This window comes from Thalia democratica, chromosome 1 (assembly GCF_965202585.1).
Source record: "Thalia democratica chromosome 1, ktThaDemo2.hap1.1, whole genome shotgun sequence".
Classification (NCBI taxonomy): Eukaryota; Metazoa; Chordata; class Thaliacea; order Salpida; family Salpidae; genus Thalia; species Thalia democratica.
The window spans coordinates 50,546,429-50,560,024 of record NC_139165.1 but is presented as its reverse complement, the minus strand read 5'-3'; the positions used below and the strand labels follow the sequence as shown (position 1 = coordinate 50,560,024).

Here is a 13,596-nt window from a genome sequence, read left to right as displayed (position 1 = left end):
AAAGAAGCAAAAGAAAACTTAAAGTTGTAAAACTTATACATAAAATTAGTTTAAATTAGTTTACCTAGAAAAAAACTTAATTTTAAAGAACAATTATAAATATCACTTACGTTGTTTATTAAGTGTTATGATTTGACTATCATTTTTATAAGCTTATTTTTACAAAAAAATTAGTAATAGTATTTTTCGTAGATTAAGCACGCAAATCGATATGTAGAACGCCCACTTGAAAGCATAAAAAAAGCATTCTAAAAACTGTAAATGTTTAACAAATAGTGCAACATAAGCTTTACTATAATTTTATAATTTAAAAAAAACTTTTGTTTAGTTTTTAGAATCTGCTTTTTACATAAAAAAAATTTAATAAATAATTAAACAGTTATTTTCCACTTTAGTACGCAATTTTGTTTTTCTCGTATAAAAAAGTTCTTTTACAGACTTTCAGTAACAGAAAATATATTTCAAATAAAAAAAATATTTTATTTATACATTTATTAAATTAACTTTTGTAGTCCATGTCACGAACAGAAAAATACTTTGTACAGAATAAAAAAAATGTAAACACTTTGAAGTTTTACTACTGTAGTTTTGTTGTGGTTAATTATTAACAAGTTTGTATAATATTTAATGAAAAATAATGTAGGGTTACTAGCTCAAACTTTTGTAATAAATGTTTACTAAGCATAGTTATTGTTACCCGGACTAGGAGCCTCACTGATTTCCTTCGAAATTGCCTCGGTCTCAGGCTCGACAATCTCATCAGATTCCAGGTTAGCAGTAGTCTCGGAACAACTCATTTCGGTGCGCGAACGTGTGTGTGGCACTTTTAAGACTAATGCCTTTTTTAGGAGTTTTAAGGACATAACTATATAATCTTTATAACTAAATATAATAAAACTAAGTAGTGTTATTTTATTATGTACAAATACACGCAATGACAGCTCTCAATAAGTCTAAACACTTAAAGTTAATAATTAGAAGGGAAACGTGCTCTGGATTCCCTCTTTGACGTGTCACTGGTCTCCGGTCGCTCAGTTTCTGGCACTCGATGTTGGTCCGTCTCGTGTACAGAATCTTGATGAACGTTTGCTTGGTCTTCTTTCGGTACCTTTCCGTAATCGGAGCGTGGCGATAATATACAATATTAAATAGGCACGATGATATAAATATGTATAAATATTACAATACAAGTACAATAGTAAGTAGATACGATAATATAAATATGTATAAATATTACGACAGAAATTAACAAAAGTACGAAAACAACTTGTTCGTAGAAGTGTAGCTAAGGTTGACGCCACAGTCTGTGTGGGCTTACTCGATAAGATGAATGTTTAAGTTTGTTCTCTTGAACGCTGTGGACTCAATCGTGGAATTCAGTGTTCAAATTGATCCAAAGAAGTTTTTGCTACAGTATGCGTAGGCTTATGAGTATGGCACGTTAACAACTCAAATCGAGTTGTTCGCCCCGTCGACGTTGTTGAATAAGAAGGTTTTCTCGAATGTCATCTAGCTTTTCCAAGATGGCGGCTAACGCTCAAATTTGCGAGCAGCAGAGTGTCGCTTCGTGCTTGTTTCGAGGTAAAAATGACCTGCTTCACGCTCTGATTGGGCGTATTTATAGTTTTCCGATTCTTTTTCTAGAATTTCCGTAAATCACGCGATCTCTTATTTGATTCTTTCATTTTCCTGGACTTTGGACTGTAGATCACTTGATCTCTCATTTGATTCTCTCATTTTCCCTTAGCCACACCCATAAACAAGCCATTTCCAGTTCAATCAAGAAATCAAAAACAAAAATCATTTTAACTAGCACTTATTTTGTTTGTGAAAAATAGTTTTTTTGGGAACTAGTTTTACTATATTTATTTATTTGTTGTTTTTTTTTTAAGGAAAAATATAATATCAAGTGAAAAACATTAATTTCTTTAAATTATCAAAATTTGGACACAAGGCAAAATAAAATTTTTCATAAGTGTCCAACATAGTAAATTAAAAATTCTATAGTATTATTTTTTAAAAGTAATTGTCAAATAATGAAACATATTTTACTTCTACATACTTTTTATAATTCCTCGTGCAAGTCTTAATGACTACGCAATAAAACATTCAAAGAACTAAAACATATACGTTACAAGGCTTTTTATGACAGAAGTATGTACTAATCAATACTTAACGATTTTATAGAAGCTAGTGTATTTAAAGTTAGCTAAGTGTTATCACTAAAAACTTTGGAAATGTTTGCAGAATTTTCAAGAAAAAATTGTGTTAGTTTTTAGACCGTACGTTTTGAAATGCTACGTGTATAATTAAATAAGATTTTAAAATAGTTTTTTTTTTTGTAAGTTTGTATTTAGATAAATGGTTTAATTAATATATTAAAATAATATTAAACAGTAAAAACTACTCTTCAAACGTAATTCTTATATTTTATCTTTTCTTTTTGTCTAATAACCTTTTTTCATCTACTTTCAGAATATTTTCTTTTAGCTTAAATATTTATTCTAAAGCTAAGCTAAACATACTGTTAGTATTTTTTTGGTGCCTTAAATTTAAATACATTATGATGTATATTCTTTAAGAAACAGACAAACTTGATTTATATTAGTTGTACTAGAATAAAATTTATTAATACACGAAACTAAATTCTTTAACAGCTTTACTAGATTTAAAACATGCTGCATAATGAATTTTTAGTTTTATGATTATAGTAAAGTTTACCATTTAGAATTAAAAAACTAGTTTTTCATAGAAAGAAAATTATTGAAACATAATTGAGTAACACTAAGCATACCTGAGTAAAAAAAAAATATTTTTTTATTATATTTTTAAGTTCAAGAGCAACTTATTTTTTAATAATGGTTAGTTAGTATATTAGTATTATTATGAGGTTTCACAAAAAAAAATATTTATACCTTAAAAACTTAACTCTTTATCTTCCTAGTGTTTTTTGGTTTAAACTTTTTATACAAGTAAAACACTATGAAAGACAATAAAAAGGTAGAAAGTTTAAAATTTAATTTTCATATTTCCATTTCAATTCAGTTTGTTTTATGTTAAAAGAAACAATAAAAAAACTTAAAGTTGTAAAATTTATAAATAAAAATCGTTTAAATTTGTTTAATTAGAATTAAGCTTAATTTTAAAGTACAACTATAAATATCACTTACATTGTTTATTATGTGTTATGATTTGACTACGCATACCATTTTTCTAAGCTTCTTTATATAAAAAAGATTAGTAATAGTATTAAAATAAATGTTAATCACCATGAAAAACATTTCAAAATTTCGTATATAAATTTCTAATTATATGTTTTTAGTGTTATATTATACTTTTATAACTTTGTTAAATGTTTAGCTTCTGTATTATTTGTACAGTTAGAAAAAATAGAAAAAATAGCATTTGAATTGTCGGTAAACTGTTTAGCAGTGTATTTCATTACATAAGTTTTAGTAGTTTTAACACTATAGTCATAGTGTCTTAAAATTTAAATACAATTTTGAATAGAAGATTGTAATTTGTTGCGGTTATAAGCAAACTCCTCCAACTTATCAGCGCAGAAATTCAAGCTTTTTAGACGCGCTAGCAGACCTTGTTAAAACTTGTTGGCTTACTGCAACACTCCGAGCACTAAATCACAGCGTTAAGAAGGTTTGAGTTGTTGCCCCCACAACAGGATCCCTTGTCCAATGAGACGTAGCTCAAGGGAAACAGAAATCAGTATAAGTTAACTTAATTAGTAGTACAAAACAAAACTTTTAGAATATTGGAAAAATATTTAAGGGTAATTTAAACATATGCATATTTTTTTCTTAGGTTATAATTGGCTGTGCTTTAAATAGTAAGAAATTGTTTATATAACAGTTAATTTCTCTGAATCTTAATTTTATTTTATATATAATAACATTACAATATTTAAAACTTTGTAAAATTTTCTTCAAAAATGTTTAATAAGTGCGAGTCACGTTTCCGATTGAAGTTAAGTTTATTATGTGTTTACACGAGATTCTAATTTTATTAAATACATGTTTAAGCGAATCTGTTTCGGCATTTAAAACATTTAATTCAGCTTAACAGAGTTTTTTTTATTTATTTATGCTTATAAACAAGTGCTTAAAATCAATAACAGTTGGTAAAACTCTTCAGGGGTATAGTATTGACTTATATTACTAGTAGAATTTGACTTTATAAATTTTTATGCGCTATCTGAAAATCACAAGCTCCTAGTAGACTGAGAATTGCGTTTCTTTTATATGTCCTTTTTGTTATTTGTTTAAGTTTGTGAACAATTTTGCATATTTAGTTTAGTTTTATATATAATAAAACTATTAAGAATTACTTGTTATAAAAACTTCATATAAAATGAGTTTTCTGTTTATAGTTTAAATTGTATGTTTTTCTAATCCTTACTTCCATATTCTAAATTTTACTTTCTTAAGGTAATAACTTTCGTTTAAACTGTTCTTTCATCGATGTTACTCTCTAATCAAAAAACTGTAACTTTAATATTTTTTTGTAAAAGTTAAATAACCCATTAGGCGTAAATTTATCTTACACGTTATCAAAAAAATAAATTGAGATAAAGTATATCAATAAGCATATATAAGTTTATTAAAGGCTTTAATTTTCTTTTATTTAATTGTTAAACTAAACTTTTGAAAATTTGTATTAGATATATTTATATATATAAGTATTTTCTAACTAAGTTATACTTTTAAAATTATATTTTTAATTTGTATATGCCGTCCTGGACAAGACATAAAACTGTATTCGTGGTGTTCAACTCGATAACCGAAAGGTTTTTTCGTGCACCACGTCCTATGATCAAATATTTTGAGCGTCTTTTTTTTTGTTGTTCAATAAACTAAACAATAAACGATAATATTAGTAAACTTTTGCATAAAAAAGTATAAAGTACACATTTCAATTCATAGCCAGCATTTTTTGTTAAGATTACTATGTTATAGTTTATTGAAAGACAAAAATAAAGTTTCTCAAAGTATTTTGTCTTAGGACCTGGAGCGCGAAGAACCTTTCGGTTATCGAGTTGCACAACACGGATACCTTTTAACGTCTTGTCCAGGACAAATTATAAGGTGGTCGTCTATCATAAAAAGTTTATATCAGGGGCGTGTCTAGACTTTTTTCAAAGGGGGTTCACAATTTTTTGTTCTTAATTTTCCGCTTAAGTACGCATTTCTTAGGTATGCACTGCCAGTTAAGTACGCAACATTTAGCGGAATTTTAGATAATTTAAAACTAAAAGAGCCGAAAAAAATATATTTATAATAAAAACTTTTTTCAAGTAATTTAGTCTATATAAATTTAAATTTCACTAAAAAAAAAGGGTAACTGCCTAGGTTGATGTCTCACCAATATCAAGCTAAAATTGTATTAAATTCAATGTTGTCATTTTTTTAAAGTAATCTCTTTTACCATAGTTATAGGTGAAAAAAAAAATTTTTATAAATACATAATCAGAACTTATTTATCATAAACCAATAAAACTTAAATATTTAATTGATTTTATTTTAGAATAAAGCAAATGATACAATAACTTATATACATTACTATACTGTAAAATAAAATCAATTAAGTATTTAGTTTATAACAAATGAATTTAATTTTAACTATGTATTTGTATAGCTTGTTTAAAACTTTAGATCTTTAAATTTTAGATCAATCATACAAGGCTTAAGATCAATATTTTAAGCCTTGTATGATTGATCTAAAATTATGGTTCAAAAAGATATTAAACACAATATAATTTCAGCTTGATATTGGTGCGACTTCATCCTAGGTAATTACCAAAAATGTTTAGACTTTTACAACTAAATTAAAAAATCTTTAAATTATAATTAAATGTTTGCCTGATGGTGCAGGAATTCTAATAATGATGTTGAAATCTCTCTAAGTTAAAAACTTCAAAAAATGAAGAATTAACTTTGTGGCTAACAGATATACAAAATAAAACAACTTAAATAAAAAATTATTAAAATACCATTAAATGATACAAGAATAAATTGAACTTTTCAAGGTTTAAACCCAGTTGGTTGACACATAAACAAAAAATATAAATTTTAAAGTACAAAAGCTTCACACAACATTATATATACAACCAAATAAGTAAAATAAAATTTAATTGATTATATTGGACATTTTTTAATTAAAATTGTACTTACTAGTTCAAAAACAATAATGTATTAAAAGTTATTTACACTATGTAACAATTTAAAGTTGGAACTAAGAGCATCTTAGTAAACAGTTTCCAAGAAAGAAAATGCTACTTTAAAACTTTTACTTATTATGACGTCACGATTGAAACTTTATTTAAAATCTATTTCAGCTGGGCAAAAAATAGCATTTTTTGTAAAGGAAACTTTTTAATTTTTCAGTGTTATAAATTCAACATTCATTATTCATAGTTTATTTGTTAACCAAAACAAAGTCAATAAACAACGTTTTTAGTGATATGCTAAGAATCCTTTTTTTTTTTTTTTTTCAGGGGGTTCCTAGGAAACAGGAAACCAGTCAAAACACGCCCCTGGTTCACAAAACTTGCTTCTTTCTTTAATGAAATAATAGTCTAACAAATTTATGTTGAATTTTTTCTTATTCATTTTTCAAGAAAAAATGTATAAATATATAAAAAGTGATTCATTTCAAACAAAAAAATGTTTACTTTAATTACAACAGCGTAGTTTACTTCAATTAATGCTATGCAAGTAAAAATATTTACCAATAAACAGCATTAACTCTTTAAAAAAATAAATTAACATTAAAGTAAAATAAAATAACAACTTTTTTGGTTTTATTTGTAAAACAAATAGTTTTAATTTTCTTAATGTAGTTTAAAAAACTCAATTTGTTAATTGATGAAATAACGAAAGAAAATACTCTCAACAACGATATTTATACAAAGAAGCTGGTAGAAACTTCATTTTGGTTCTGACATCACAAACTCAGTTAGTCGTTGAATTCCCTAAAAGTAAAATGAAAACCAATTAACAAAAATAACCTTTATTTTAGTTAAATACAAATTTTAAATTTTAATCTTTAATTTATATAGTTTACATTTGGAGTGTAGTTTTTATTTATAATACAAAATCTGTGGTATTAAAAAAAGTTAACTGATTAAACATAAAATTAAACTAACTTATTTATTTTTAGATAATTTATCAAGTACTAAATTTGCTAAGTAGAATATAGATTATTTAAAAACAGTTTTGTTTTATTATACCTCATCAATAACTTCTTCGTTTAATCTCGAAAAACATATTCTAAAGAAAGGTGTTGTATCCGAATGATTGCATATGTAGTCTATTCCAGGTGCAACAAAAACTTTCCAATTTTTTGCTTTTTCAACATTTGCAAGAAAGTTAGAACTTTCGCAGTTTTTTAGCTTTATCCACAAGTATATTCCAGCAGATGGGACTGACCATTCACCTAAGTCTAAAGTATGAATTAAGCTGATTTCGTTTAAAGCAGCCATGTTTATTTAACGTAGACTAAAATGTATATAAGTAGCTGTAAAAGGAAATGTTGTTAACTTTTCACGTAGTTTTAGATTATATTAAAGCAATTATGTTAAAAGGCGTAAGACTTAATTACCCACTAGTATTAATAATTTTTATCTATTAGTTCTACAGATAATTAAGTTACTTTAAATATATCTAGACAACCTTTAAACCATTTTTCCAATGATGTCAACGTTATATCTCTCAATTTTTTGTATTTATCTGATAAAAAGTTTATTCTTTTTTCAAAGCCTTCGAGTTTCCAATTTTCAAACATCTTTTCAACCGCTAACTTTTATTTTGAAAATTCTTTTTTCACACCATTAAAATAACATTTTTCAATTAATTTATTCATTATTATGTAATTATTATTAAATATTATTATTATTTAGTTTAGCTAGAAGGATAACTTTTGTTTACAAAAAAATTGATACTTTTGAAGAACTTAATTCAAGTTTTTGTTACATATATTGTTTGATTTAGTAATTCTTAGTACACATAGTCATTAAAAGTTTGTTTATTAGATATTTTTAACAAGTTTTATTTTAAAAATTAACTAAAAGTTTAAGCAACTGCCATAACTTAAAGATACACAACTAAAGCATAAATAATGTATTTAGTATAAGTACAGAAACCTTATATGCGAGTATTCAAAATTATAGTAAAGAGTACAAAATATCAGGTAACAAATACAAACAAACTTGAGAAAGAATTGAACCACCCATTGTGCATGTCATATGAAAATAAACCACACGAGAAACAATCGCATGAGGTCCTGTGACCCAACCTACCCTTAGACTAGGTGCCAATAACTGTTGAAAAAATATTATAAATTATATTTTATACCAAACTCATACTAAACTAACTTTAATTAACACTGTGTCTAATATTCAGTGTTTTCACAACTTTAAATGTCTGTCTTACATTTCTTTACTTAATTTTTTTAAACTTTTTAAAAATAGCTACAACGTTATCAATTTTTTATAAAGTGTCTATTGTTAAAAATAATAATAATTAAGTATATTTTTTGTTATTTAAACATACCAAATATATTTTAAAATTATTTGCATTTTAAACTTTTATACTTGAAATTAACACTTTTCACACGCAGGCAATTTTTAAAGTATTACAACAATATTTGTCACTTTATTTAACCAGTACTAACTTTAGATACAGAGTCTATTCGTACTATTCTACCATCTACGTCTATTGATTGGTAGCTCATCGTTCTACCCTGTTATTTGTAGTTTATTGTGGGTGTAAAATTTGAATTTCCTAAAATAAAAAAACGTTATTAATTTTTTTGAACTTTAAAAGAAAATTTAAAGAATACAAAAAGATTGTTTAAGTTTTTATATAAAGCTTTTTGTGATAACAAAAACAAATATTTTTATATATTTTATTTGTAGTAGTTTGTATGACTGCTTAACTAAAAAAAATTAGTACTTTTTGTTCTACTACATATAAAATTTACTAAGTTTAAATAGTGTAATTTACATACTTTGTTATACTGAATGTAATGATAAGGATCATCTTCTACAATCATTAAATTATATTTTTGAGCAATCTGAAAAACAGTTAAATTAGATTTTTTTTATTCACATACAAATAGTTTAAAGCATACTTTATAAATTTTATGTTTACGTTCCATCGGACACACAGTTCCTGTAGGATTACTTCCATTAGGGTTTGTTACAAGAACTCTCGGTAAACGGTTTTCTTTTGCAAGTCTTTCCAGTTGACTCTTCAGTTTTTCCGGAATAATTCCAAACTCGTCTGTTTGCATCGCTTCACAGTCTGCTTTTCTCATTTTTACCTAAGTTTTTAGTTATAATTTAAAGAATTTTGTTTAATTTTAATTTACTTTGTAATTTTCTGTTTCAATACTAAATCTACAATTGTTAGTTAAAAATTGACATAGTCAGTTTTGTTTAAATATTTTAACTACTATTTAAACAATTCTTAAAAGTTTACGATACTATTTTATTGCTAAATATTTATTTTTTCGAGACCGAAGGTTTTGTAAAGTGTTGTACTGTAACAGTTAGCACTGTTCTTTTCTTTCTTTTCTCTCAAAGTTAAAAACGCTTAAATTCAGTAAAGCGCTAGTTTTTTGATGAGTTAGTTTTTGAGCGGCTAGTGAACGTTATTGTTAAGTGTTTTGTTCGCCTCGTACTTCTTGTACGAAGGCGACTGTCTTTTATATGAATTAAAGTAGTTTATTTGTATATTTTGTTATTATGTGTAATCGCATTTTCTATTCATTGTAATACAGCTTTGTGTTCCTAGACTCGATTTCTTTATATACAATTAGCTTAAGTATTCCAACAATCTAACTATTTAATTAGGCTAAGCTTATATTATAGTCTAAGTTTAGTTCGCAATTCATTAAGTCGACTTAGCTAAATAACTTAGCTAAGTCATTTCTGAACATTTAAATAACATCACCGATAGTGATATAACGCTTTGAGTCAGATAATAACCAGAATCGCGTATATAAGTAACAACATAAGTAAATCGGGATTGTTAAATGGTGACCCTAGTTGTCTAACACGCACCTTTATTTAATCCGTTACTTCTCCTTTTTAAATTTCTACATTTCGTAGATGGTGACCCAAAATTAGTTTAGAATAAACACTATACCTACTTTTAGCAAACAGTTGTATCAGTTCAATAAACACTATACCTAATTTCAGCAAACAGTAGTATCAGTTCAATAAACACTATACCTACTTTCAGCAAACAGTAGTATCAGTTCAATAAACACTATACCTAATTTCAGCAAACAGTAGTATCAGTTCAATAAACACTATACCTACTTTCAGCAAACAGTAGTATCAGTTCAATAAACACTATACCCACTTTCAGCAAACAGTAGTATCAGTTCAATAAACACTATACCTACTTTCAGCAAACAGTAGTATCAGTTCAATAAACACTATACCTACTTTCAGCAAACAGTAGTATCAGTTCAATAAACACTATACCTACTTTCAGTAAACAGTAGTATCAGTTCAATAAACACTATACCTACTTCCAGTAAACAGTAGTACAAGTTCAATAAACACTATACCTACTTCCAGTAAACAGTATTATAAGCTAAATCAACAATTAGAAGCCTACTATAATTGTTGGTAATAGAAAGTCATAAACGAGTCAGAGAAGGATGCAGAGACAAAGCCAATCATAGATAAAAGCACAGCAGCGACTACAAACACTTTTTCCAGCGTTAATCCGTCCCGCAAAGCGACGAAATCATGAAAGTTGCCTTTTTCTCTAAACAAAAGCACAGCAGCGACGGCACAATACGGCAAAAATAAAATAAATTTAAAACTAATCGCGAATTCTTAACAAAAAAACACATTTTTTACTCTAAACGCAAAACGATTGCGAATAACAAAAAACCTCAGAAATTAGCTTAGAGCAGATTTTTAAAACAAACCACGATTATTTTGGTTTTTCTTTCACAAATGGCGATATAAAGCCAATGAAAGTTTAAGCAGTAAGCAAGCATGTATTTTTAAAACAAAGCACGAATTAGTTTGGTTTATATTTCACAAATGGCGTTTTAAAACTAAAATATCTTTAAACAATATTGAAGCAAGCAGTTTTTAAAATAATCGCGAATTATTTTGGTTCATTTTCCATCGATGGTGCTTAAAAAATTTCAAAATCGAAAAACTTGTTAGTATGAAAATAAATCGTTGTGAAACTTTGAGTTTCTTTTCAAACGCTATTTTTCACTGCTGGAAAATTAAACTAAGATGTTATAGAAACTTTACGGTTAATTAACTCTTAAAACGCAAAGTTAAGACCACTAAAAAGTAATTTGTTTTCATTTAATTATAGCAGCCAACTAGTTTAAGAAGCTTTCTGAACAAAGCTTAGTACGAAATCGAGTCATAAGAAATTAAAGGAGTATTATTTAAAGTAATATTTAATTAAAATTTTATGTTGAGCTCTTACTGATACTAAAAAATTGCCTTAATTTGTTAAAATTAGTTTCAATTTGTTTTTTAATATCTATTTTTTGTTCAAACTTTGAACTATAATATCTACTGTTGTACCATAATAACCTTAGTAATTGCTGTTAAGAAATTTTATTACCTTGTTTTTTTGTTGTTTTACACTTCAGGGTACTTATAAAAACACATTTTTAATAAGGTCATTCGAGCTATTAAAAATCTTATTTAATATTTAAACGCTAAACAAACAACTTTGTTTTTAACTTTCCTAGAATATTAAAGTTTTTAAAAATTAGTACAAAATTCAATATATATTTTTACGAAAACAAGTTTAAACTTTTGAAATGCATGTAATTGCTCGTTTGTCAACTAACTCGTGTTAAATGTGAAATGTTTTTAATACGCTAAATTTTGTATAAAAAATAATTTGTTTAAACTGAAGCTATAAATGTTTTTAAGTTTCTTAAACATACTTGAAAGTACTTGAAAATACTTAAAAAATGTCTTCTTTATATTTTTTACTTGTAATTAAATTAATTCAAATAGTTGGTTGCACTCTTTTTGAACTTTCGTACGAAAACGGCTCGAAAATCGAAAGCCATCAACAAGTTGGCGAAGGAGACACAGGGATCTGATGTACCATCAGCACGGTGACCGAGGTGAGACTAGATGGAGAGACCAAGCATGTACGAAGAGCGTGTACGGGAAACAACGGATTACTATCAGCGAAAAAATTTTAAAAACTCTTTCAGATTTTTTTCATTGTTCAAAATTTTTAACTAATTTCGCACGTCATCTACGAATTTTAAATCATTCTAAAAGTAAAGTAATATTTTTTACAAATAACAAGATATAAGTCGACGACAGCCGACGGTCATTTTTCTTTATGCTTCTATATTAGAAGCGTTTTAGTGTTTTTTATAAAATTAAAACTAATTAAAGACAATTATTTCTTAAAGAAAAGTGTAAACGCCAAAATGGTGGGTTTAAGTCGAGAGAATGTAACAGTTAGCACTGTTCTTTTCTTTCTTTTCTCTCAAAGTTAAAAACGCTTAAATTCAGTAAAGCGCTAGTTTTTTGATGAGTTAGTTTTTTAGCGGCTAGTGAACGTTATTAATAAGTGTTGTGTTCGCCTCGTACTTCTTGTACGAAAGCGACTGTCTTTTATATGAATTGAAGTAGTTTATTTGTATATTTTCTTATTAAGTGTAATCGCATTTTCTATTCATTGTAATACAGCTTTGTGTTCCTAGACTCGATTTCTTTATATACAATTAGCTTAAGCATTCAAACAATCTAACTATTTAATTAGGCTAAGCTTAAATTATAGTCTAAGTTTGTAATCAAAATTGTATTTTTGTTATTAAAATTTCCGCCAGTTGGCGCGAGAGGGTCAATATTAACATGGCCAAGTAATCTTTTATTAAAAATTTAAACAATTTTTAAAATGCACTTCACTTCTAATTTTCTAGTTGTCACAATAACACCTATTTTTGTCATCAGAATTTATTTGTTTGTAATCGTTTATTCGCAGTTTTGTCTATTCACTAATACAGATTCAGCTGTGTTTTTTAACTTGAATAAATACACATTACATCTAAACTATATTAATTAAGTTTATTGATAATTTCATTAAAATGATAACTAACGATATGAGTTCAGGAAACTCAGGAAACCCATTCCCTAATATTATAAGTAACTTACTGACACCAGGTTTAAAAAGGTCCAAACGCTTAGCAGAAAAAAGAGACGCAGGCAGAGCATCTTCTTTACCTAGTAACTCCCACATGAAACCTACAAGTTCTAGCTCACTTCCCCCTAACTTAGACGCGCAACCCCTGTAGATATTAACAGTAGCTCCTATAGGCCCTCTAGGACTACAAGTTTAGTTCGCAATTCATTAAGTCGACTTAGCTAAATAACTTAGCTAAGTCATTTCTAAACATTTAAATTACATCACCGATAGTGTTATAACGCGTGGAGTCAGATAATAACCAGAATCGCGTATATTAGTAACAACATAAGTAAATCGGGATTGTTAAAGTACATATTAACTTTTATTCTAGTGGCACCAAATCCATAATCTTCTAACAAAACGAGATCGTCTTCTT

General features: G+C 26.9%; 1 protein-coding gene across 1 annotated transcript; it reads right to left on the bottom strand.

Annotated features, from left to right (window-relative positions):
* Positions 1-967: 967 nt before the first annotated feature.
* Positions 968-9,330, bottom strand: LOC145837240 (kynurenine/alpha-aminoadipate aminotransferase, mitochondrial-like). The gene is made up of 7 exons (XM_082945037.1): positions 9,181-9,330; positions 8,686-8,754; positions 8,222-8,332; positions 7,686-7,812; positions 7,244-7,455; positions 1,536-1,604; positions 968-1,108 (listed from the first exon to the last, which is right to left on the bottom strand). The coding sequence occupies exons 1-7, from the start codon at positions 9,328-9,330 to the stop codon at positions 968-970; spliced, it is 879 nt and encodes a 292-aa protein (XP_082801163.1).
* Between the last annotated feature and the right edge of the window lie 4,266 nt (positions 9,331-13,596).